The 27,318-nt window shown below is 42.8% G+C and overlaps 1 protein-coding gene across 1 annotated transcript; it reads left to right on the top strand.

Annotated features, from left to right (window-relative positions):
* The first annotated feature begins 267 nt into the window (after positions 1-267).
* On the top strand, positions 268-25,831 carry ids (iduronate 2-sulfatase). The gene is made up of 9 exons (XM_020536425.2): positions 268-472; positions 5,850-5,986; positions 8,658-8,835; positions 15,107-15,195; positions 18,071-18,271; positions 19,689-19,859; positions 20,876-21,002; positions 23,177-23,350; positions 25,230-25,831. Exons 1-9 carry the CDS (start codon positions 373-375, stop codon positions 25,691-25,693), a joined length of 1,641 nt encoding a protein of 546 aa, XP_020392014.2. The 5' UTR covers positions 268-372; the 3' UTR covers positions 25,694-25,831.
* The last annotated feature ends 1,487 nt before the right edge of the window (positions 25,832-27,318 follow it).

Below are 27,318 nucleotides of genomic sequence, written 5' to 3'. Positions count from 1 at the left end.
CTTGTTGTCTCGGATTCTCCAGCATCTGCAGTTCCTACTATCTCTGACAAAGTGTAACATATGACTGTCACGATCAGCTGCAAGACCAGCTTCTGCTGTGCAGTTTTTTTTTTAATTTCACGCTCACAGTCTCAGTGCTTTGAGTCCCTGGCCATGTTGTAGGTTGTTGTGGCTCCTTACATTTACATTTCCGGGAATCTGCAGTGTATTCGTGTTGACGAGGTGACTGACAGGGTACTCCACCATCAGCAGAGCTCGTTTCCCGAGCGCAGGCAGAGGCGGGACCTGGGGGGCTCAGCAGCTGAGAATTCACTTTCAACGTGAGTTGAAGCTCCAGCTGGCCTTGTTGGTCTGTTGTTTTTTGTTTTCAGGATGAATCACAAGTGGGGATTTGGAGGGGCGCTGATGGTGTTTACCTGCTGGGCTGCTCAAGGGCAACTCGATCCCAAAGCAACCCCAGTGCGGAAGAAAGGTAACCGAGAGGGATTTCTTTCTTTGTTAGCCTGGTCTCTTTCAGCCTCTCCTCTGAAATCAAAGGTCTCTCTCTCTCTCTCTCTCACACACACACACACACATATATAAACAGAAACTCAGCAGCATCTGTGGAGAAAGAGAGAGAGAGTTAATGTTTCGAGTCCAGTGACCCTGCTGCAGAAGTAAAAGCATTTGGGAAAAGATGGCTTTCATTTTAATCAGAGATAGTAGGAACTGCAGATGCTGGAGAATCCGAGATAACAACCTTCCTGCTCCTATGATGCTGCTTGGCCTGCTGTGTTCATCCAGCTCTACACCTTGTTATGTTTTATTTTAATGACAGCATGTGGGAGTCAGCAGATAGCTGGCTGTGAGATAGTAGGTACTGCCGATGCCGGAGAGTCTGAGATAACAAGATGTAGAGCTGGATGAACACAGCAGGCCAAGCAGCATCAGAGGAGCAGGAAAGCTGACGTTTCGGGTCTGGACCCTTCTTCTGAAGAAGGGTCCAGATAGCTGGCTCTGTTTTCTCGTTCTCTGTTGACAAAAGATTGGGCTGTGGAATTCCATTGGATTGGTTATAGGCAAAGTGTGACAGGAGTTTGAAAAGTGAGAGTCCAGCCATTCTGTCCAGGTTCTGACTGCTCAGGCTCTGGTGTGGAGCACAAACCCAGTATTTCCGGCCCAGAGTGGTAATGCTACCCATTGTACCACATGGGGTCATCAACAAGTAAAAGGTAAGGACCTAGCAGGCCAAGGGGCTGCTCAGAGAGGCGCAGATGACTGGTGTCACTTTAATCTGGGGTTCACTGTACATCAGGCACGGATGAGAGAGGAACCTTCATGGTAACCTCACCCAGTACAGGAACTGAACCCAAAACGGATAGTGTCACACAATAATGTAGACCAACCATCCAGCCAATTGAGCTAACGAACCTAACACCCGCAAGTTGAATTTTACAACACATCTGACAATACTGGGATGGAGAGAAGCAAGAGAGAGAGGTGGCCTATTAAAAATCACACATATAAAATATATGGACACCCAAGCCTTTTTCTTAGACAATATAGTATGTTTGAAGTGTAGTTATGGTTGCAATGTGGAAAACAGGCCAGGCAGAGGTAGTGTTTGTACCTGTTGGGATGCTCTATGTTTCTTTTCAAGTGATGTTGGTTGAGGGTTAAATGTTGATCCTCTATTTAACTCTGTTTTTGCATTTAATGCTATGGTGTGTTTAACAATCACCGTCAAGGGCAGATAGAGCTGTAGATTTATGACTTATTCAAAAGATAGCAACAGAGGCAGTGCAGCACTTTCTCAGTGCAGTACTGCACCGGGGGTATCAGCCAAAATATTGTGCACAAGTCCCTGAACTGGGAGTTTAACTAGCATCTTCTGTCTCAGAATAACATTTATAACAGAGCAGTTTGGATTATAACCCTGAGAATTGCTGAGAAAAGAGACACACAGTTGAAACTTTCTGTCTTGCAGTTATTAGGACAGAATTGCAAGAACACCAAATTTCAGAGTGAGCAACAATTTAGGCAGCATGAGAAGAAAGTGTTGATTGGATAATTTAGAAACATTGAAAATAGGCCTTCCTGAGATAAGGAGACCAAAATTGCATATTGTACTTGAAGTGTGGTCTAATCAAGGTCCTATACAATTGAAATAAGACTTAACTACTCCTGCACTCAAATTATCTTGCAAAAATACTATTATTTCATTAGCCTTCCTAATAACTTGCTGTGCCTGCATGTTAGCCTTCAGTGATTTTTCAACAAGGAGGCCATTCAGCCCATCGAGACTCCTCTACCATTCAATATGATCATGACTGATCGTCCAACTTGTTACCCAATTCCTGTTTTCTCCCATACCATTTGATCGCTTTTGCCTTAAGAACTATATCTGACTCTTTCTTGAAAGCATTCAAAGTTTTGGGCTCAACCACTTTCTGTGGCAGAGAATTACACTGTGCACCAGTCCCTGGATGAAGACACTTCTCCTCATCCCAATCCTAAATGACCTACACTGTACAGTCAGACTGTGACCCCTGGTTCAAGACTCCCTGGTCATTGAGAACATCCTTCCTGCTTTTAGACTGTCTAGTCCTGTTCCAATTTTATTGGCCACTATGAGATCCCCCCTCATTCTTTGAAACTTTGGTGAATGTAGTCCTAACCAATCTAGTCTCTCTTTGTACATCCGTCCTGCCATCCAATGACTCAGTCTGGTAAACCTTCGTTGCACTCCTCCTGTAGCCAGAGCCTTCCTTTCTCAGATAAGGAGACCAAAACCACACACATTATTTCAGGCATGATCTTACCAAGGCTGTGCACAATTGCAGCGAGACATCCCTGTCCTTGTTTAAAAATCTCTGAAGGCTAACATGCAGACACAGCAAGTTATTAGGAAGGCTAATGGAATGATAGCATTTATTGCAAGTGGATTTGAGTGCAGGAGTAGTGAAGTCTTATTTCAATTGTGTAGGACCTTGATTAGACCACACTTCGAGTACAGTATGCAGTTTTGGTCTCCTTATCTCGAAAGGATAATATTACTGCGGAGGGAGAGCAGCAAAGTTTCTCCAGACATATTCTGGGGCTGTGAGAATGACCTATGAAGAAAGATTAGACAACTTAGGCCTGTATTCTCTTAAATTTTGAAGAATGAGAGGTGATCTCATTGAAACCTACAAACTACTCAAAGGGATAGGGCAGGGTGGATGCAATTAAGATGGTTACCCTGGTTGGGCAGTCCAAAACCAGGGGAGACAATTTAAAAATAAGGGGTTAAAGGAAAATTATGATACTGGAAATCTAAACAAACAGAATACTGGAGAAACACAGTAAGTCTGGCAGAACTGTGGAGAGAGAATTTGAATTAATGTTTCGAGACCTCAGAGACCTGGATTATTATCTGGAGAATTGTGTGCAGTTTTGGTTTCCTTATCTGAGGAAGGATGTTCTGGCAGTGGAGGGATTGCAACAAAGGTTTAGTAGATTGGTTCCTAGATGGCAGGACTGATGTATGGAACAAGGCAGGTAGGGATGAAAAGAGGAATTATCTAACCCCAGAAGTGGTTGAATGTTTTCAAGAAGGAGTTTAGTATAATTCTGAGGGCTAAAGGAGCCAAAGGGTATGGGGGAGGAAACAGGAACAGGAACAGGATTGAATAATCAGTCATGATCATAATGATGTGGAGGTGTCGGTATTGGACTGGGGTGGACAAAGTCAGAAGTCACACGACACGAGGTTATAGTCCAACAGGTTTATTTAAAATCACAATCACAAGCCCTTCCCCTGATGAAGGAGCAGCGCTCTGAACGCTTGTGATTTCAAATAAACCTGTTGGACTACAACCTGGTGTTGTGTGACTTTTGACTATGATCATAATAAATGGCAGAGCTAACTTGAAGGGCCGAATGGCCTACTCCTGCTCCTGTTTTCGATGTTGCTGTGTCTTGTATCTTATGCAGCTAAAGCCTTTTTATTATATGAAGTCAATCTTTAATTCTCATTATGCTGGCTGTCTGAAGCCATATGAACAGATGAACACAATATTTTTCCCTATTCAATACATTCCAGAGGTCTGGTTCTGTCATATTATGATTTTTCCATAGCTTGGGGAGCAACTAAAGTGAAATGGATACCATAGGTACAAAACTGAGATCATTCTTAAAAAAGAAAAAATGCATTGGCAAGACTGTAAGGAAGAAGTAGATGTGTTGGTCTGAATGGATTGTTCTTTCAAAGGGCCAACACAGTTGAAATGGGCTGAACAGTCTATCTGTGTGCTATTTTAATTCCAGAAAGCCATCACCGTTAACTTTGTTCTTATAAAGTCCACAATATTAGGTTGGGATGACATGTTTTTGTGACCATGACTTTATGTTAAAGTCCCTTTTCACAATTTTGCTACTTTGGATTTAAACTCCTGCTGCTTAATTCAAAATTAAAACTGAAACGACTGGAATGTCCAAAGGGAGGTGGTGGTGGGGAGGGCGCCAACTGTTTGAAATCCCAAAAATCTCTTTTGATTCAATCTTTGATCTGTTACAATACCAGTCACCTGGGCTAAATATGTTCACTTCTGAACCAGCAGAGGTAGCTAATTTGGATATTGCTGTAAGAGGTATCCAGGTTCACTATCAACTCATTGAAGAAATTGCTGATTGTATTATCAAGGATATCTTGAAAATGCCTGTGAGGGTACTGTTTGCCGAGTTTTATTGACACAATGTAAGTGAAATTGTTTTCCACAGTACTGCTGAGAGAGGAAGATATCAATCAACACAGTAGACCATATCACAACTTGAATAATAGACTGGTGATTCATTCTCACTATAAAGCATTTTTGTCCCATTTCACATGAACATACAAATTAGGGACTAGAGTAGACCACTCGGTCCTATGAGCCCGTGCCACAATTCACTAAAATCACGGCTGATCTGATTACTCCATTTTCCTGCCTATTCCAGATAACCTTTGCCATATAAGTACTCAAAGACTCTGCTTCCACTGTCTTTTGTTGATGAGGCTTCCAAAGACTCTGTGACTTCTGTGAGTAAAATAATTGTCCTTTTCTCTGTCTGAAACAATGACCCCCTAGTTTTAGTTTCTCCCTGTAAGAGGAAACATCCTCTTCAAAACCACCCTGCCAAGACCTCTCAGAAACTTTTTTGTTTCAATCAAGTTGTCTCTTACTCTTTTAAAATCTAGCAAATGCAAACCTAGCCAGTCCGAGCTTTCCTCGTAAGACAATCCACCTATTCAAGGTATTTATCTCGTAAGGTTTCTCTGAAATACGTCCTTCCTGAATAAAAAGGAGAGCAACACTGTCCAGATGAGGTCTCATTAATGTCCTGTATAACTGAAGCATAACCTCCATACTTTTGATTCAATTCCAATTGCAATAAGCGATCACATTCTATTAGCTTTTCTAATTACTTGAACTTGCAAACTAACCTTTTGTGATTCACCCACAAGGACAACCAGATTCTTATGTATTCCAGAGTTCTGCAGTACCTTGCCATTTAGATAATTTTGTTATTTTTCATTCTTTTTATCAAAATGGACAATTTCTAATTTTCCCAATTATACTTCATCTGTCAGATCCTTGTCCACTTACCCTATGTCTATCCCTTTGTAGCCTCCTTACGTCCTCTTTCAAACTTACTTTCCGACCTATTTCTGTGTCATCAGCATTCATTACTACATTCCATTGCACTTCATTATTATGTTGTTCAGAAAGATCCTCAAAATTGACGCTGCTAATCCATATTGCTTACAGTTTATGATTAGAATTGTTTGAGGTGCGTAATGAAGCCAAGTGACATTAAATTGTTAATACCGAATTTTATTTTGCCTTCAGGAAAGATGAATGTCCTCTTTATCATTGCTGATGATCTGCGCACCAGTCTGGGATGTTACGGTGATCCGATAGTGAAATCACCAAACATCGATCAACTTGCCTCCAAGAGTATTGTTTTCAAAAATGCATTCGCCCAAGTAAGTTCATAAAGTTCATAAGAGACAGAAGCATGAGTAGGCCACTCGGCCCATCGAGCCTGCTCCACCATTCAATAAGATCATGGCTGATCTATCTGTGGTCTCAGCTCCTCTCACCTGCATTATCCCCATAACCCTTAATCCCCCTCCCATGCAAAAATCTATCCAACTGTGAATATATTTAATGAAGCTGCCTCTACTGCTTGCTTGGGCAGAGAATTCCATAGATTCACCACTCTCTGGGAAAAGCAGTTCCTCCTCATCTCTGTCCTAAATCTACTCCCCCTAATCTTGAAGCTATGTCCTCTAGTCCTAGTCTCTCTCACCAGTGGAAACAACTTGCCTGCCTCTATCCTATCTATCCCTTTCATAACTTTATATAAGATTCTGTAAGATCCCCTGTCATTTTTCTAAATTCTAGCGAGTACAGTCCCAGGCGGCTCAACCTCTCCTCATAGGGTAACCCCCTCATCTCCGGAATCAGCCTGGTGAATCTCCTCTGCACCACCTCCAAAGCCAGTATATCCGTCGTTGAGTAAGGAGACCAGAACTGCACACAATATTCCAGGTGCGGCCTCACCAGCACCTTGTACCATTGCAGCAGAACCTCCCTGCTCTTTAAATTCAATCCCTCTAGCAATGAAAGCCAACATTTCATTTGCCTTCCTGATTACCTGTTGCACCTGTAAACCAACTTTTAGCGATTCATGTACAAGCACTCCTAAATGTCTCTGCATAACAGCAGGCTGCAATCTTTCATCACCATTTAAATAATAATCTGATCTACTATTTTTACTTCTAAAGTGGATGACCTCACATTTACCAACATTGTATTCTGTCTGCCAGACCCTTGCCCAATCCCTTAACCTATCTAAATCTCTCTGCAGACCCCACATCCTCTGCACCATTTGCCTTTCCACTCAATTTAGTGTCATTAGCAAACTTAGATACACTCGGTCTCCTCTTCCAAATCATTTATATATTCATGAACAGATGCGGGCCCAACACCAACCCCTGCAGCACTCTGCTCACCACTGATCTCCAACCAGAGAAACACCCATTTATTCTAACTCTCTACCTTCTATTGGTTAACCAGCCCTCTATCCACACTAATCCATCCCCCGCAACTCCATGCATTCTTATGGATGAGTCTTTTTATGCCGTACCTTATCGAACGCCTTGTGGAAATCCAAGTACACAACATTCACCTGTTCCCCTGTATCCACTGCGATTGTTATATCATCAAAGAACAGCTGTAAGTTTGTCAAACATGACCTTCCCTTCCTGAATCCATACTGCATCTGCATCCAGATGTCTCACTATTTCTTCCTTAATAATTGCCTTAAGCATTTTGCTGACCACAGACGTTATTCTAACTGGCCTGTAGTTACCTGCCTTTTGCCTACATCCTTTTTTAAACAGCGGCGTGACATTTGCTGTCTTCCAGTCAGCTGGGACCTGCCCAGAGTACAAAGAATTTTGGTAAATTGCCACTAGCGCATCTCCAATAACTTCGGCCATTTCTTTCAGCACCCTGGGATGCACTCCATCAGAACGAGGGGACTTATCTACCTTTAGACCCTCCACTTTGCTCAGCACTACCCTATTAGTGATAACAATTGAATTAAAGCCCTCACCTCCTATTGTATCTTTAACATCATTCTTTGGCAGGTTAGACATATGCTCCAGTGTGAAGACTGACACAAAATAGTCATTCAAGGCCTCAGCTATTTCAGCACTGCCCAATCTTAATTCCCCCATCTCATCCTCCAAGGGACCTACGTCCGCTTTAGCCACCCTTTTCCGTTTTATATATTTATGAATATTTTTCCTATCTGTTTTTATATTCTGTGCTAGTTTGCATTCATAATCTATCTTTCCATTCTTTATTGTTTGCCTCGTGGTTCTTTGTTACTTTTTAAAGTTTTCCCAGTCTTCCTGTTTCCCACTACCGTTGGTGACTTTGTAAGCCTGTGCTTTTAATTGGATGTCCTCCTTTATTTCCTTGGTTACCCAAGGCTGGCTCTTCCTTGTTGAGCAGTTGAAACAAAAATGGAGGGAAATTCAACAGGTCTGGCAGCATCTGAAAAAGGGTCACTGAACCTGAAATGTTAACTCGGTTTCCTCTCCCCAGCTGCTACCAGACCTGCTGGGTTTCTTCAGAAATTTTTGGTTCGTTTCAGATTTCCACCATCCATCGTTCTTTGTATTATTTAAGTTGAGCAGTTACTAGTTTTAAAGGTGAAACCTTGGGCTTGTGTTGGCATTTTGCTAGCATAACCTATAAAAGAAGTAATTACATTCCACAACAGAAATTGCTGGAGAAACTCAGCAGGTCTGGCAGCATCTATGAAGAGCGAGATACAGTATATGTTTCAAGTCCAGTGCCCCTTCTTCAGAACTAGATTAAATTGTTAACGCTATTTTCACTCCACAGATGCTGCCAGACCTGCTGAGTTTCTCCAGTAATTTCTATTTCTGCGTCAGCTTTCCAGCATCTGCGATTTCTTAGTTTTGTTTAATTAAACTGCATAATATGTAAGCAATACCTTTCTCTTAGCTAGCCTAATCAGGCCACTCTCAGTTGTAATTTTACACCTTTTCACTTTGGAGAAATTTTGATGTTAAATTTCGGGATGCCAAATGACACCTTGCTTTCAATACTTTGCAGCAAGCGTTGTGTGGGCCCAGCAGGACATCATTTTTAACGAGTCGCAGACCTGATACCACACGACTTTATGATCACAACTCCTACTGGAGAGTTCAAGCTGGGAATTACACCACACTTCCTCAATATTTGAAGATGCATGGCTACTTAACCTTGTCAGTGGGAAAAGTCTTTCATCCAGGTAGGACCTCAGCTTCTGCTCACTGCAAGAACAGGAGGATGTCAACCCATCAACCCCATTCCACCAGTCAGTCAAAAAATGACTAAATGCAGTTGACTTGCCTTGATTAAATGTCCTTAGTGGGATGACAGCACCAGGCAGATATTCCCCCCCCCTCCCTTGTCAGCCTTCTGCAGAAATCTTTCCCTTTGGGAGATCTTGGTCCACTCCTCCTCCACTCCCAACAACTCCCCATACCCCCATGGCACCTTCCCCTACATCCGCAGAAGGTGCGACATCTGCCTGTTTACTTCCTCTCTCCCTATTATCCAAGGGCCTGGACACACTTTCCAGATGAAGCAGTGATATACTTACACTCTGTTCAATCTAGTCCACTCTATTCGCTGCTCACAATGTGGTCCACTGTATGCTACACCAAGTTATAGTCTGTCAGGTTTATTTGAAATCACAGGCTTTCAGAGCTTAGCCCCTTCTTCAAGCGAAGTGAGGCAGAAACACACAGAACACAGAATTTATGGGCAGAGGGAGATCAAGGGCAGAGAGACCCAAAGACCGGACAAATGGTGTGAGTGGAGTGCTGAATAATAAGATCCTATAGGGGAACAGAAGTGTTAGACAGTGTGAGTAAAGTGTGAACAGCTGAATAACAAGCAAAGGGATGACCTATAATCTGATTAAATGAGGCAGAGAGATAATTACAAAAACTTAAAAATAAAGTGGTGCTGGAGACAAACCAAATGACTGGAATGACATGATGAGTATAAGAGCCACATGCCAAGGATCTTACCAAAGTCATAAGTAATTCAGAACTGTACAAACTAATTAAGGTAGACAGATCATAACAAGTTATCCGGGTGATGGTGACAAAATAGGACAGTAAAGAAGGTTTTACTGATATAGAGCAGTCTGGTGGGGTCACCTTAGCGCGACATGAACACAATGTCACGGTTGAGGCTGTCTTCATGGGTATAGAACTTATCTATCAGTCTCTGCTTGGCGATTCTGTGTTGTTCAGTGTCTCAATGGCTGCCTTGGAGGACGCTTACCCGAAGATCGGAGGCTGAATGTCTGTGACCCGCTGAAGTGTTCCCAGACTGGGAGGGAACATTCCCGTCTGGTGAATGTTGCACGGTGTCCATTCATCCGTGCTGTAGCGTCTGCATGGTCTCACCAATATTCCATGCCTTGGGGCATCCTTGCCTGAAGTGTGTGAGATAGACAACGTTGGCCGAGTCACATGAGTACCTGCCGTGCACATGGTGGGTGGTGTTCCCACGTGTGATGGTAGTTTCCATTTGATGATCTGACATGTCTTACAGATGTTGCCATGATGGGATTGTGTGGTGTTGTGGTTGATGTTGTCCTGAAGGCTGGATAATTTGCTGCGAACGATGGTCTGTTTAAGGTTTGGCGGTTGTTTGAAAGCGAGAAGTGGAGGTGTGCGGAAGATCTGGGTGAGATGCGCATCATTATCGATGGCATGTTGAATGCTGCGAAGAGCATGGCATAGTCTCTACGCTCTGGGGAAATACTGGACGACAAAGGGTACTCTATCGGTCTTATCCTGTAGTGTTTTCTGAGCAGGTCATTGCAGTTTTTCGCTGTGGCACAGCAGAACTGGTGATCGGTGTTGAGCATCGTATCCTATTCTTATGAGGGCATCCTTCAAAATCTCTAGGTCTCCATTGCGTTCGTCTTCATCTGAGCAGAACATGTGTATGCACAGGGCTTGTCCTTAGAGGAGGGCTACTTTAATGTATTTAGGGTGGGAGCTAGAGACGTGCAGCATTGTGAGGTTGTCCATGGGCTTGCGGTAGAGTGAGGCACTGAGGTGTCCATCCCTGATGGCGATGTGTGTGTCCAAAAATGAGACTGATTCTGAAGAGTCGTCCATGGTAAGTCTGATGGTGGGATGAAAATTGTTGATATCGCTATGTAGTCAGTTCAGTGATTCCTCGCCATGAGTCCAAAGGAAAAAAATGTTGTTGATGTATCGGGTGTGTAGTGTTGATCAGAGGTCCCACACAGCAAAGAAGTCTTGCTTGAAGTTATACATGAAAATGTTGGCATACTGGGCTGCACATTTGGTCCCAATGGCTGTTCCGTGTGTTTGGATACGATGATGGCGAGCATCTCACCAAGATCATCCCTAAGCCTCCACTTCTCACCTTCAAACAACCGCCAAACCTTAAACAGACCATTGTTCGCAGCAAACTACCCAGCCTTCAGGACAACATCGACCACAACGCCACACAATCCCACCATGGAAACATCTGCAAGACGTGTCAGATCATCAAATGGGTACTACCATCACACGTGGGAACACCACCCACCGCGTACACGGCAGGTACTCATGTGACTCGGCCAACGTTGTCTATCTCATACGTTGCAGGGGAGAATGCCCTGGGGCATGGTATATTGGCGAGACCATGCAGTCGCTATGACAACGGATAAATGGACACCACGCAACAATCAATAGACAGGGATGTTCCCTCCCAGTCAGGAAACACTTCATCGGTCACGGACATTCAGCCTCCGATCTTCGGGTAAGCGTCCTCCAAGGCGGCCATTGAGACACTGAACAACACAGACTCACCGAGCAGAGACTGATAGACAAGTTCCATACCCATGGAAATGGCCTCAACGGTGATCTTGAGTTCACATTGCGTGACTGTGACTCCAACACACTGTTCTATATTAGTAAAACCTTCGCTACTGTCCAGCACCTGGATAACTTACTATGATCTCTCTACCTTAATTAGTTTGTACAGTTCTGGATTACTTATGATTTGGTTAGACCCTCAGCATGTGACTCTTATACCCAGCATGTTATTCCAGTCATTTGGTTTGTCCCCAGCACCACCTTATTTTCAATTTTTTGTAATTATCTGTCTGCCTCATTTAATCGGATTATAGATCATCCCTTTGCTTGTTATTCAGCTGTTCACACTTTACTCACAGCATCTAACACTTCTGTTCCCCTGGAGGGACTTATTATTCAGCACTTTACACACACCATTTGTATGGTCTTTTGATCTCTCTGTCCTTGATCTGTCTCTGCCCATAAATTCTGGGTCTGTGTGCTTCTCTCTGTCTTCACCTGACAAAGGGGCTACGCTCCGAAAGCTTGTGATTTCAAATGAACCTGTTGACTATAACCTGGTGTCGTGTGACTTCTGACATTGTCCACCTCAGCCCTTCATTGACACCTCCACATCATTACTCTACACTGGGGAGACAAAATGCAAACTGATGATCAATTTGCAAAACAACTACATTCTGTCTGCAAAAATGACTTTGAGCTTTCAGTTGCCTGCCACATCAGTACACCATCGCTTTCTCTGGCCAACATCTCTGTCCCAGGCTTGCTTTAGTGCTTCCCTGAAGCGCAGTGCTAGTTGGACAAACAGCGTCTCATTTTCTTCTTGGGAACCCTGCAGTCATCTGCACTCAATATAAAGTTCAATAATTTTAGGGCCTGGGCACCTTCTCCCATAACCTTCCTCCAACCTCCACACACCAGGCCTTGTCATCACATGAGCTGCTACCACAACTAACAACCCCCATTAACAGCTATTGATTCTCCCAGGCTGACCTTTACCCGCTCCTTTGTCTGCCCAACCTATGTTTTCTTTCTCTCTGGGCTCCATCTCCCACCTACCATGTAGTCCACCCCCTGCCCCCACCCCATCTTCAGCATATACACCAACCTTTACTGAGCTACAGTCACTTCTGAAGAAGGGTCAGTAAACTTGAAACATTAACTCTGCTTTCTCAACACACATGCTGCAAATCTGCTGAGTTTCTCCAGAAATTTCTGTTTTAGTTTAGAATAAACAGATACTTGGTCCATCAGGTTTTCAAGAGTAGATGGGAAAGTGGATTGGAAGCCCAAGAACAGACGTGATCATATTGGAGGGCAGAACAAGCTGGAGCAGTTGTAAAGTCTCCCTGCTCCTATTTCTTATTTCTTAATTCAAATGTTTGCATCATAAAATGAAAACAAAGAACAGACTTTCTCACTTTATTTACTCAGATGAGTGACGATCAACTGTAGCTCACTATGTAACAGTCATACCTCTGAGTCAGAATGTGGGGTTAACGAGACACTTGAGTATATCATTCAGGCTGCCATTCTGCAGTACTCGGAGAGTGCTGGAATGCAATGGGAGAGTCTGTCTCTTTCTTTCCCCTTCTAATCATTTCTTTGTGTTTCCTGTCCTTCCTTAAGTTGTTATAGGTGACATCAATACACTCTCATCCAGCAGCATGGTCGCTCAGTGGTTACTGCTGCTGCCTCATAGTGCCAGGGTCATGGGTTTGATTCCACCCTTGGGTGACTGACTGCATGGAGTTTGCACATTCTCCCTGTGTCTGCGTGGGTTTCCTCCCACGGCCTGAAGATGTGCAGGTTAGGTGGATTTGCTGTGCTAAAATACTCAGTGTCCAGGGATGTGTGGCTTAGCCATGGGAAATGCAGTGTGGGAGCTGGGTCTATGTAGAATGCCCTTCAGAGGGTCAGTGTAGACTAATGGGCCAAGTAGCTTGCTTCCACACAGTAGGGATTCTAGCCTGACACAAAAAAGCTTATGATTAAATTTTAGCCTCTCTAGTTGAAAACATTAATTCTGCTTTTTCCGGGGATATCCCACCATACTCTTTCAAAGAATTATCCACTTGAGCAATGTATACCTCAAACAACATCACACAAACAGATGGTATGATCATTATCATACTGCTGTTTGTGGGAGTTAATTGTCCACACATTAACCACTGTGCTTCCTACATTACAACAGTGACTACACTTCACAAGTACTGAACTGACTGTAAAGTGCTTCAAGATATCCAGGACTCGTGAAAGGCACTTTTAAATGCAAATCCTTCATCTTTTACTTCCAGCAAAGTCACAGAACACTTTAAGTTGACCATGGCCTACAATTCTTGTATCCAAAAAAGACTTGGGATTTGCAGCAGTTTGTCTCATTCAACAAGTGCTTGAATAAATACAAATTGATTGTGTTTTGACACAGGGATAACAAGCCAAACAAACTAAGCCTTACTGGATTTGCAACACAGTGAAATTGAAATATTCAACAACCCTCAAAATTGTCCAATTGTTTCTAACCAGACTTTGCGAATAAAAGATCTTGGGCACCAAGTTTATAACTTAAACAAAAAATGACAATTTATCACTAATACTGTGTCTTTAGGAGGACAGAGCTAAATAACAAGGTAATCTAATTAATATATATGATTTAAACACAATTGTCTTTGATCATAAGCCCACTCACACACAGACAAACAGAGTTAAAGGATAAATTGAAAAGAAAATAAAAGAATTGTAATGTGTCAGTTCAACTAAAGAGTTTCAAAAGATGGATTCCACGTCTTCATGCAGTCCTTGGGTAATGAGTTGTTCATTGAACATAGCTGTACATCTAATTGCAATGTCATCAGCAAATGTGAACAGTTTCAGTAGACTTCCAGAAAAAGTTACTTATTTCTTTCTGCTGGAATTCATTTCTTAGAACATTCAACAAATCACTGGACAGAAAACTAGAGAGAGTTAAAAAATAGAGCCAGTCCTCAAGCTTCCAAAATTACTCGGCACTTGCTAAAACCCAGTCAGAATCAGTTTGCTCTTTTTAACTTCTTTTCAATAAATATTCTCTGTGGTTAGCTCGTTAGAACTGGTGTTCCCTTGATTGACCAACTTAACATCCAACTCGCTGCTAGATTTGAGCATAGTTACACTTGGTGCTGAACCACCCATAGTGTTTTTCAGATTAGTAATTATGTTGCAATATATTTTAGGCCAGTTCCCAACAGCAAACATCCACGTTTGATTTATCCCCTTTTAAAGCATGCAGCTGTTCAAAGTTCAACTCTTAACCTTGAATCACAGTTCCACAAAAGAAGAGAGAAATAGATGAAATGTAGTGAGGGCATCTACATCTAAGCAAGAGGTTTTATTGATAGTGTTAGATGAAGATGTGGTAAGAAGAGCAGAAAAACTGCTGCTCCGCTGTAAGTTCTGTGCAATAGAAATCTTCGTAATTTCTGCCATCTTAACATGCTCGCTGACTGAATATAACAGGTTGAAGCAACCAACTGAAGCTTTGATCTTTCTTTAACACACAACCAGTGACATGTCATGAAGTAAAATCACCTGGCTTATTTTTCTGTCTTGAATGTTTGTACCTTTTGATGTGTTTCAGTTTAGTATGACCCATAGCTTTAAAACTTTACTAAAATTCCCTTCATCTTTCAGGGATTGTGTCCAATCACACAGATGATTATCCATACAGCTGGTCCATTCCTCCATTTCATCCTTCCACACAGAAATATAAAAATGCTAAGGTAAAGCTTAAATGTTACTTTGAATGAATTAGATGAAGGCAACGCTGTTAGTATTGCACTTAGGATGAGTCAATCAATGAGAATGTAAAAGCATAAGAACTAGGAGAAGGAATAGACCATTCAGCCCATTGTGACTGTTCCTCCATTCAAAACGATCATTGCTGAGCTCATCTTTCCTACTCCCCATAACCCTTCAACCCGTTACTAATTAAAAATCTGCCTACGTCCTCCTTACATTTACTCAGTGTCTTGATATCCAACACACTCGGGGTAATGAATTCCCCGGTTTCACGACTCTTTGAGCAAAGTATTCCTCCTCATCTCTGTTTTAAATGTGCTAGCCCTTAGCCCAAAACTATAACCTCTTGTCCTAGATTGCCTCACATAGTGAAACATCCTCTCTGTGTCTACTTTATCATTCCTCTTTAGCATCTTACAAAACTCAATTAAACCCTTATGAGTATAGACCTAAACTGCTCGATATCTCCTCATAAGACAAACTTTTCATCTCTGGAATTAATCTAATGAACCTTCTATGAGCTGGTTCTACTGCAATTATATTGTTCCTCAAGTAAGGGGATCTAACTGTATGCAGTACTCCAGATACAGACTCACCAATGCCCTGTACAATTATAACAGTACTTTCCTACTTTCTTACTCCATTCCTTTAGCAATAAATACCAATTTCCATTTGCCCTCTTTATTACCCATTCTACGTGTACACTCTCACACAAAGTATGAATTTGGATCAATGTTAATCAAGGATGAACACAGCAGGCCAAGCAGCATCATAGGAGCAGGAAGGCTGATGTTTCGGGCCTAGACACTTCATCAGAAATGGGGGAGGGGAAGGGGGTTCGGAAATAAATAGGGAGAGAGGGGGAGGCGGATAGAAGGTGGATAGAGGAGACGATAGGTGGAGAGGAAACAAACAGGTCAAAGAGGCGGGGATGGAGCCAGTAAAGGTGAGTGTAGGTGGGGAGGTAGGGAGGAGATAGGTCAGTCCAGGGAGGACGAACAGGTCAAGGGGGCAGGATGAGGTTAGTAGGTAGGAAATGGGGGTGCAGCTTGAGGTGGGAGGAGGGGATAGGTGGGAGGAAGAACAGGTTAGGGAGGCAGGGATGAGCTGGGCTGGTTTTGGGATGCGGTAGAGGGAGGGGAGATTTTGAAACTTGTGAAATCCACATTGATACCATTGGGCTGCAGGGTTCCCAAGTGGAATATGAGTTGCTGTTCCTGCAACCTTCGGGGATGCCACCTATCTTCTCCTCTATCCATCTTCTATCCGCCTCCCCCTCTCTCCCTATTTATTTCGGAACCCCCTTCCCCTCCCCCATTTCTGATGAAGGGTCTAGGCCCGAAACGTCAGCCTTCCTGCTCCTATGATGCTGCTTGGCCTGCTGTGTTCATCCAGCTCTACACCTTGTTATCTCAGATTCTCCTGCATCTGCAGTTCCTACTATCTCTGGTAGAATGTTAATCAAAGCTCCTTACGCCTCTCAAACCTGTGACCTCTGCCATCTAAAGGACATGCACATCAGATGCACGGGAACAGCCACTACCTCCAAATAACACTACATCCCTGACTATGACAATATTCCTACAACTCCCTAACTGAGGAAGTCTGATCTTAGTTCTGTTCCAGCAGAATGCTAACAAATCATAGAATCGGACAGTACAGAAGAGGCTGTTTGGCCCATCAATCCTGTACTGCCAAAGCTACAGAAATTCTACACTACTCCCACTTCCTGTACTAAGGCCATATCCTTGAATATTATGACATTTCAAGTGCTCATCCAAGTACGTTTTGAAGGTTGTGAGGTGACGACGTTTTTCCTCAATCCACTCTGAACCTCCTGCGTTTCAGCTTAAAATTATGTCCCCTTGTTTCTGATCCTTTGACTAAGGGGTACAGCTCCCCATGCCCCTTATAGGCTTATAGATCTCTATCAGGTCCTCCCTCAACTCTCTCTGCTACAAAGAAAACAACCTGAGCTTAACCAGTCACACTTCATCGCTGAAATGTTCCATCTCAGGCAATATCCTGGTGAATCTCCTCTGCACCCCCTCCACTGCAGTCACATCCTTCCTATAGTGCTGTGACCAGGACTGCAGTGGTGACCTTACCAAGGTCCTGTACAGCACCAGCATAACCTCCTAGCTCTTTCTGTGCCTCTAATGATAAAGGTAACTGTCCTGTATACCCTCTCACATACGCTGTTAACCTGTCCTGCCAACTTCAGGGATCTGTGGACATGCATCCAGGATCCCACTATTTCTTTGAGCTTTCTAGTGTCCTGCAATCATTGAGTGCTCTTGTTAGTCCTTCACTGATCTAAGCTAGAATCTCAAGAGGAGGAGACTGATTTGGGCAGCACCATCTTTTCTTCAGAGCAACGATTCAGTCACCTCTTCCTCATCGGATTATAATGCCCGGTGTTTAATCAGCATGAATAATTTCAGCAATGTGAGATGGAAGAGATTTGGTATCCTGATTTTCGAGATTAACCATTCTCTCCAGTGCTTTGCTTGTCTAAGGAGTGTGTGTTTGTATCTGGCTGCATTCGAGTATCACCAAACCTTTAACAGGAATGAATAGAGCTGTGACCAGATGTAATTAACACTAAAGGCCAGAGACTCTCTCCAAATTCAGGTTCTACTGAAGAATTGAGTGCAACTAATCATGGGTGTGATTCATTTATTACAAAATCAAGCGCTATGTTGAAAATTTAACATTGGATGTTCTGCAAGTGACGTGTATCATGCTCAGAGTTTGGTTAGCTTAGTTGGCTGCAATACAGTGTGGGTTCAATTCCTGTCCTGGCTGCTGAACACAAAGAGAACTTGGTTAACTGTGTGTGTTTCCTTCAGATAGGTTTGCAAAGGTCCAGTTGGTGAAAAACGTGCAAATTTAATTTGCCCAGTGGATGTGGAGGAAATGCCAGAACAGACTCTGCCTGATATTCAGAGCACTGAGGAGGCAATTCGGTTATTGGAAAAGTTGAAAAGCACAGAAAACCCTTTCTTTTTGGCTGTTGGATACCATAAGCCGCACATTCCACTGAAATACCCCCAGGTAACAACTCCATAATCTGTTGCAGCGTTTGGGAGATGTTTGTTATCTATCTGTGTGTCTGTGCACAAGTTTAGCAGAACAGAAACACTGCAGAGATTGCCGCATAAAATGTGTTTGGCTCATGTCTTTAACATAACTCAGAGTTAATGATCCCATTGATAAAGAGAAACTTATCCTTTATGAGCTCAGCCATCCCAAAGCACTTTACAGTCAATTAGGTACGATTAGCATTTAGTCACTGCTGTATTGTATGAAAGGCAGGAACCAATTTTCACTCAGCAAACTCCCCCAAGCAGTACTGTGACAACAATAAGACAATCTGTTTCAGGAATGTTAATCAATGGGTAAACACTAGTCAGGATGCCAGGGAGAATTCCACTACGGCTGTGGAGTCAGACAGGTCTCAGTTTTACACCTGTCCTGGAAGGATGCTTCTCTGACAGTGCAGCACTCCCTCACCCATGAATTGGAACATTGACCTAGACTGTGTGCAAGTGAAAATGGTTAGCAGTTTGAATTGCTGCAGAGCATTTTCCGAACCAATTATGTGACCTCACCCTCGAGTTAATTTTGTGTGAATTTGTGTCCTTTTAGCACTATGTCTGCTCATATAATATCATATTTGTAGACAGTAAACTGATGCGTAACAAAGTGCTGTACTGTCGGAGGGTGCTGGCCATTTCGTTATGGGGTTGCTGTTGCCCAGGCTAGTGTTCAAATGTGTTCCACACGTAAGGTTAAAAATGTGGAGTTTTGTGACCCAGTTCTGATTCTGCTGGTAGTAAATTATATATATCTTAGAAATCATAGGATAACAAGAAATAGGAACAAGAGGATGCCATTCAGCCCCTCAGGCTAGCTTCACTAGTCAATTAAATCATGGCTAATCTGATCTGGCCACTTACTTTCCTGTTCCCTCATAACTCTTGTGTCCCTTACCTTCTGTGTAAATCAGCCTTGGATATATTTAATCGACCAGCCTCCATTGCTGTCTGAGAGTGAGAATTCTCAGGAGAAGAAATTCTACCTCATCTCTGTCATAAATGGAAGACTCTGGATTTTGAAACAATGCCCCCTAATTCTAGATTCACACGTGAGGGAAAATAAATGTTCTCAGCATTGATGCTGTCAAGCCCACTCCAAAAACTGAGTCTCAATGAGATAGCCACCATCTAATGGTCTCAGCTGTGAGTGTATTTAGAAAGAAATATACAGTGCAACTGGTGAGGAAAGGTCATCCTGAGTTTGAACTATTATCTCTGTTTCTGTCTCCACAGATGATGCCAGATCTGTTGAATTTCTCCAGCACTTTCTGTTTCTTTATTGGTTTGCATCTTTAAAAGGCTTGAAGATTGCATTTTTTTTGTCAGGATATTTTGGCAGAAGTCTAAACTCATGATTTTTTTTTTCTGTCCAGGAATTTTTGAAATTGTATCCACATGATAAGATACCTTTGGCACCTGATCCCAAAATCCCACCGAAACTACCCCCAGTGGCATATAATCCGTGGACTGATCTGAGAAGAAGAGATGACGTGATGGCTCTCAATTTAAGTTTTCCGTATGGACCCATTCCTGATGATTTTCAAGTATGTGTTTAATCAGCCCTTAAAGGAAGCATTCATTTAATGAAAGTACCAGATGTTAGCACAGCTTTCTTTGCACACAGTCAGCAAAATAGATTTGTAGCTTCTGGAATTTTTGACTGGCATAGTGATGATTTTCTCAGAGCCTCACTGGGGATTTGGAAATATCTTATGAAATGCTGTCCACTTTCTGTCCATGTTGACCACTCCAGTTCTTGGTTGGGACAAGTCTGGACGGTGGCAGTTTTTTGTTAATATTCTAAACTGGGAGGTGAAACTAATTTTTAGACCTTGCTATGTCAGCAGAAACTACAATCTCATGTCCATCGTTGTTTAGTATTTCTTGTGTCTCGATTTTTAGTCATAGAGTCAGGGTCTCAAGTCAAGCACAGAATCCCTACACAGTGTAAGCAGGCCATTTGGCCCATTGAGTTCACACCGACCCTCCAAAAAGCATCCCACCCAGACCGACCCCCCGACCCTGTCTTTCTAACCCTGTGTTTCCCATAGTTAGTCCAGCTAACCAACACATCTCTTGACACTATGGGCGATTTAGCATGATCAATCCACCCAACCCGCACATCTTTGGATTGTGGGAGGAAACCGAAGCAAGCCCACACAGACACAAGGAGAATGTGCAAATTCCACACAGACAATCGCCCAAGGGTGGAAACAAACCTGGATCCTTAGCATTGTGAGGCAGCACTGCTAACCACTGAGCCACGGTGCTGCCCTAGTATATCTTGCATCTCAATGTTCAATATATGCTGTGTCTCAATTTTTGGAATATCTTGTGCATGAATGTTGGATGAGCATTTTAAAGAATTGCACAGCGCAGGAGGATGTTGTTTGGTCTAATCCCTTCGCTTATCTACATTGGGAGGCTGGGTACCCCCCTGCCCCCCGCCACCCCATGTCAGCGGATGGTTCCATCACACCGTCAGAGGGAGGGGGAGGATGGTAATCTTGGTGCCAGTTCATTGTGAGGCTGTGAGATTTGTATCTTTCCTGTCTCTCAGGTGCTGATACGCCAGAGTTACTTCGCTGCTGTCTCCTACATGGATAGTCAAGTGGGTCGACTGCTAAACACACTGGATGAGCAGGAACTGGCCAATAATACAATTGTTATCTTTACCTCTGACCACGGTGAGCTAGAAATTTGTGTCTGCTTAGCTAATGATGTTTGATGATATTCATCGGCTGTTTGATTGTTATGAGGAGAAACTGTTGGTTTTATTCATGAACTGGTTGACAAAAACTGATCTTAGATCTTAGCAATGTTTCTGGATTCACCTGAATTCTGTGCTGTACGCAGATTGGCTGTGATTGCTAAGTCACTGCACTAACGAGCTCTGTTAAACCCATTAATGTCAGATCAGGCAAATAGCTTGACAAGCATCAGCGATGACAGTGGTGACTGCAGCAATAATTATACTTTATTTGGCATCTTGACTGTAGAACAATATTATATGGCAATTTGGAGAAGCATAACTCGCCATCTTTAGTCATTGTGCAGCTGGCTTAATTATGAGCTCGATAAAATAGCTACCTGGAATGGAAGTTGTTAACATAATGTACTAAACGCTACAATCGAGCCATCAGATTGTTGTAAGAACTCAAATAGTTCATTCTGATCCTTTACAAAAGGAAATCTGCTCTCAGCTCCCTGCCTAAGCTCATTGTGTCTCCACTCACTCACTAACCTCCCTTCAAAAGGCTGAGGGAGTAGTTATATCAAACTATTGCCAAGAGTTCACGAATAAGTTTGGACCATCTTCTGAAGGATGCAGAGGGGCCAGTGTTGGACCAGGGTCAGATATCACACAACGCCAGGTTTTAGTCCAACAGGTTTATTTGAAATCGCAAGCTTTCAGAGCTCTGCACTTCAGTGCTTCCCTCCACTTCACCTGATGAAGGAGCAGCGCTCTGAAAGCTTGTGATATCAAATAAACCTTTTGGTCTATTACCTGGTGTCATGTGACTTCTGACTTTCCTAAGGATGACTAAGGGAGGGCAATAAATGCCCAATATTTGGGGAATTAATTGAAAGACAAGGTTTAAAGTTTATGAATAGGTTTGTAGCTCGGGTTGTGGATGAGGTTGTAGACTTGCTCGCTGAGCCAATGTGTTTGGTTGCAGATGGTTCGTCACCCTGCAGGGTAACATCGTCAGTGCACGTCCGGTGAAGCATTGGTGTTCTGTCCCGCTTGTTATTTATCTGCCTCGGTTTGCTGGGGTGGTTGGCATCACTTCCGGTTCTGTTTCTCAGTGGCTTGTATATCGGGTCCAGTTCAATGTGTTTGTTGATGGTCTTCCGTTTGGAACACCAGGCCTCCAGGAATTCCCTGGCATGTCTCTGTTTGGCTCGTGCTATTATGGATGTGTTATCCCAGTCAAATTTGCGTCCTTCTTTTGTCTGTGTGTATGAAGACCAGTGAGTTACCTCCGCGACAGACCAAAACAAGAAGATACAACATGGCCAGACACAGTAGTCACCCTACCGTACATCAGAGACATTTCAGAGATGACCACAAGACTACTCAGACCCCTAGGTATCAGGGTAGCACACATACCAACAACCACCCTGCGACAGCTACTGACGAACGTAAAGGATCCCACACCCACAGCCAATAAAACTAACATAATATACAAAATACAATGCAAGGACTGTGAGAAACATTACATAGGCCAAACTGGAAGAGAACTGGCAATAAGGATACACGAACACCAACTGGCCGCTAAGAGACATGACCAATTCTTCACTCGTCTCCACACACGCGAACAAAGAAGGACACAAATTCGACTGGGATAACACATCCATAATAGCACAAGCCAAATAGAGACATGCCAGGGAATTCCCAGAGGCTTGGTATTCCAACCAGAACTCCCATCAACAAACACATTGAACTGGACCTTCTATACAAACCACTGAAAAACAGAACCGGAAGTAATGCCAACCACCCCAGCAAACCGAGGCATATAAATTACAAGAGGGACAGAACATCAATGCTTCACCGGAGGTGCACTGACCATGTTACTGAGCAGGGTAACAAAACATCTGCAATCAAACTCACCAGCTCGGTGAGCAAGTCTACAACCTCAACCTAAAAACAAGGTGTTTCACTACAATCCCCCACCATCATTGCTGTTGGTTAGTAGATCATTACTCCAAGGAACCTCAAAGTGAATAAGTGAGTGCAATGGGGAATTTGTTGTTGAATTCTAATCTTGATATTCCTATTGAGGAGATTACACATTTAATTTTCTTTCATCTTTCTTGCATGGAATTTATTTAGACCAACTGTCTTGTTTGTTTTTAGGTTGGTCGCTAGGGGAACATGGGGAATGGGCTAAGTACAGCAATTTTGACGTAGCCACCAGAGTCCCTTTGATGTTTTATGTCCCAGGGATGACTGAAGCTTTTCCACATCCAGGTCAAAGGTTGTTTCCTTTTATTAACTCCTTCACTGATGAAGTGGGGAATCTGCCTCCAGGTAGGTTCTAGCATCCACGATAAGTCAGTATGTCCGAGAGTGTGAAGGTTATGTCTGAAAGTACTATCTTGCAGAAAGTGGAGCTTGTTGCTTGTTCTGATGGTGATACTACTAACCCTAAAGTGTTCTAGCATGCAATTTTCAAATATACTTTCCTCACAATATAAGCAACAGATTAACATTCTGGAATTAAGTAAAATAATGTAATACTATGCAAAAATCTACAAGCTGATATATTCCACATATGTAGGGGAACAGATGGTGTGGCAGTAATGTCATAATTACAATTGGTCTGGGAATATGGGTTCAAATCCGACCGTGCAGACGGTGAAATTTGAATTCAGTCAAATCTGGAATTGAAAATAAAACTAGTTTAATTGTGACTGTACATTATCGCTGATTGTCATAAATGTTCATCTGGTTTGCTAACGTCCTTATCCAGTCTGGCTACACATGACTACAGACCCTTAGACACACGATTGACTCTTCACTGCTCTTTGAATTGACCTGAATAGCCAAGCTGTTCAAGGGCAGTTAGGGATGTGTAACACATGCCAGCAAAGCCCCACATCCCATGTAAGAACAAAATAAATCTATAAACACATTATATCTCAGCATGTACTTATTCATCACATTTAACATCTAACAAAAAGTAGTTTTGTCCAATATGTTAACATACCTGAATTGATTTATTTTCTAGATACCCCAATTTATCCACAGTGCTGTTAGGGAAGGAGTTCCTGAATTTTGACCTCATGATAGTGAAGGAAAGGTAATGTAGTTGGAAGTCAGGATGCAGTGTGACATGCAGAAGATTTCACAGAAACAAAAACAGAAATCGCTGGAAAAAAAATTCAGCAGGTCTGGCAGCATCTGTGGAGAGAAATCACAGTGAACATTTCAGGTCGAGTGACCTTTAACGTTTCAGGTCCAGTGACGTTTCCTCAGAACGGTTCTGAGGAAGGGTGACTCGAAACAGAATGTTAACCTTGATTTCTGTCCACAGACACTGCCAGACCTGCTGAGTTTTTCCAGCAATTTCTGATTTGGTTCCTGATTTACTGCATCCGCAGCTCTTTTGGTTTTTATGTGTGAGATTTCACAGTGTCTGCAACACTTGTAGCTCTGGGCAATGGAAAGTGTGGCTATGGCAAGGAACAGTGGTGAGATGTAGAGGAATGCCTCGGTAGAAATTGGATCTGAAGCTAAACTTAGCATCAGGCTGGACACTGAGATAGTAAATCGTTGACCTGCCTCATACGGGGAATGAAATCAGTGATGAAGCAGTGGAGATGATGATCACGGTTTTTCTCCAAGCTCACTTCAAGAAATTTGGGACTTTTTCCTGACAGATGGTAGGAGCAGCAGAGAAGCTCTCAGACAGGTAGAGTTGGGTGTGTTCAGCAGATGTGTGAAATTTAAACCCCATGTCGACTGTTGATGCAGGGCTGAGGTGAGTGTAATAATGGACTAGGCGACCATGTCTGTATAATTTGTGGAATTCCCTGCCCAGTGAAGCAATTGAGGCTACCTCGTTGAATGCTTTTAAGGTAAAGATTGATAGATTTTTGAACAGTAAAGGAGTTAAGGATTATGGTGAGGGGGCGGGTAAGTGGAGCTGAGTTCATGAAAAGATCAGCCATGATCTTAATGACTGGCGGAGCAGGCTCTACAGGCCAGATGGCCTACTCCTGCTCTTATTGCTTATGATCATATGTCTTTTGTTTTGACACCTGTGATGCAACAAACCACTTCGTCCCCACATGGAAAAGAATGGTGACCTCTGAATAGAAGTGATATTCTCCTATGTCCCCATTACCCCGTTCCATTCTATTCTCTTTACAAAGTGTATTGATCAAGTGCCTAAATTTTCTGACAGGGTTGATGAGGGATGTCAATGTGGAATTGGTGGACCTCTTCCCAACTCTCTGTCAAGTCCTCAAACTACCTCAGCCTCCAGCGTGTCCGCCACCTTCCTTTCATGTGGATCTGTGTACCGAGGGAAAGAGCATAGCTCATTATTTAAACCCCAATGCCGCAAGTTGGAACCGGCAATTGTTTGTCTACACCCAATACCCCCGGCCAGCGGACACACCACAGATGAACTCTGATCTCCCTTTGCTGAAGGACATTCAGGTCATGGGATACTCTATTCGTTGTGATGGGTACAGGTACACAGAGTGGGTTGGTTATAATGCATCCACGTTCAGTGCGAATCTCAGTGCCATTCATGCTGGAGAGCTCTACCTTCATAAAACAGACCCAGGAGAGGATAACAACTTGTATAACAACATTGTATTTACTGAAATGGTGCAGAAACTTTCTGCCTTGCTTAGAAAATGAGGATTTCTGTGTTATTTTCTCCATACATGATTTTGTGTTACATTTTTTACAGAGAATGACCTGTGCACACCAAAGAACTACCATGTCTGTATTTTGCCTGCAATCCTTTATTTTAATAAAGAAACATTTTGAATTTAACACTGCTTTTAATTAGCTAATGTTTGCAGCCATCATTTTATACCCTTGAGTTGATTTGATTTGATTTATTTATTGTCGTGTGCGTTTCGTGAAAAGTGTTGCATAGTGTTCGGCACTCTCTGGCGCCATCTTAAAACACAAGTTGAAACTGTCTAGCACAGACCAACATCCTGGTGAATTCCTTCTGTACTGTCCCCAATGCAATCACGTCCCTCCTATAATGCGGACTCCAGAACAGAACAATGCATCGATGACATAAGCAACATTTTATACAGTTCCAACATAGCCTCCTTGCTCCTAAACTGCATGCCTGAACTAACAAAGTAAAACAAAGAATATAAAGGCAGAAATAATAAAGAAACAGTCCTCCTTTTTAAGTGCTCTGCCACAGGCCCAGTGGTCAAGCACGAGTCCCCTTCACCGCTGGAACAAAAGTCACCAATCTTCGTCACCATCTCGCCTCCACTGCCACTCTCCCCACATTTGTGTAGCGCCTAGAAAGCCCTGACTTGCTTTTGCAATCTCAGGTACTGTTGTTAGTGAAGCAAGTGTGGCAAACCAGTTGGCAACAAGGTTTTACAAGCATCAAATGTGATAAATGACCAGAGAATGCAATCTTGCTGGCAGCTGAACAAATTGTTTGCCAACGACAGTAGAGCAACTATCTCTGCTCTCATCCGTGTCGTGCTATGGTATCCTTTTAACATTCACTTGAACAGGCAGCCAAAGTCTTGGTCTAACATCTCATCTGATAGACACCACCAATGGTGTCAGTGTGCCACGATTGTTCCTGTTGGAGTGTTTTGAGATTGTGAGCCTGAAATAAGGTTTTAATCTAGAACCCTCTAGGTCAGAGGTGAGAGTGCTCACTCTGAACCAATGCTGACGCTTCAATTGTGTTTAAAGTTGATGATTCCACTGAAATAGTTGGGTGTGTTTTGACATTTGTTTGTCTGTTTTCTTATCATGATCCCCGTGGAGACTGATTACTTTTTAAAAGAAATAAAACCCCACAGCAGTAAAGAACACTGGTGAGCAAGATTTTGATTTACCTGTAACTATTTCCACTGTAACAATCGACATTGTTGAAGCATTAGTTAACACGCAAATGATGTTTTAAAAATGCTAAGCTTTAAATAGTCAATACACAAAGATAAGCAGCCTGTGCTTACAAGCACTTACATCACTTCCCATGCAAATGTGATATGTGCTAACTCATGGTCTTTACAAGTCAGCCTCCAGTACATCAGATCATTTACTTCTGACTTAATCATTCCAGCCCTTGAGTCAATTTACTGGCAGCCATGTTATATCAAAGGTCCCAAAATAGGATTAACGTCGAAATCATGTATCCCTGCAGAATCCTCTTAGCCACATTGGTCATAATGCAACCAATTCCCCAGAGACTCATTGAGTCTGGGCCAGTCAAAAACAAGCGCCTAACTATTCTAATTCCATTTTCCAGCTCTTGGCCCATAGCCTTTCAT

Source organism: Rhincodon typus, chromosome 14 (genome assembly GCF_021869965.1).
Source record: "Rhincodon typus isolate 14 chromosome 14, sRhiTyp1.1, whole genome shotgun sequence".
NCBI lineage: Eukaryota > Metazoa > Chordata > Chondrichthyes > Orectolobiformes > Rhincodontidae > Rhincodon > Rhincodon typus.
This window is presented reverse-complemented; position numbering and strand designations above follow the sequence as displayed.

What these genes read in the sequence shown, in the direction of transcription:
- ids (XM_020536425.2), top strand. Translation starts at nt 373, where the DNA reads ATGAATCACAAGTGGGGATTTGGAGGGGCGCTGATGGTGTTTACCTGC. An exon ending in AGAAATATAAAAATGCTAAG is followed by an intron (nt 15,196 to 18,070) that starts GTAAAGCTTAAA and finishes TCCTTCAGATAG; the next exon opens with GTTTGCAAAGGTCCAGTTGG. An exon ending in CCATTCCTGATGATTTTCAA is followed by an intron (nt 19,860 to 20,875) that starts GTATGTGTTTAA and finishes CCTGTCTCTCAG; the next exon opens with GTGCTGATACGCCAGAGTTA.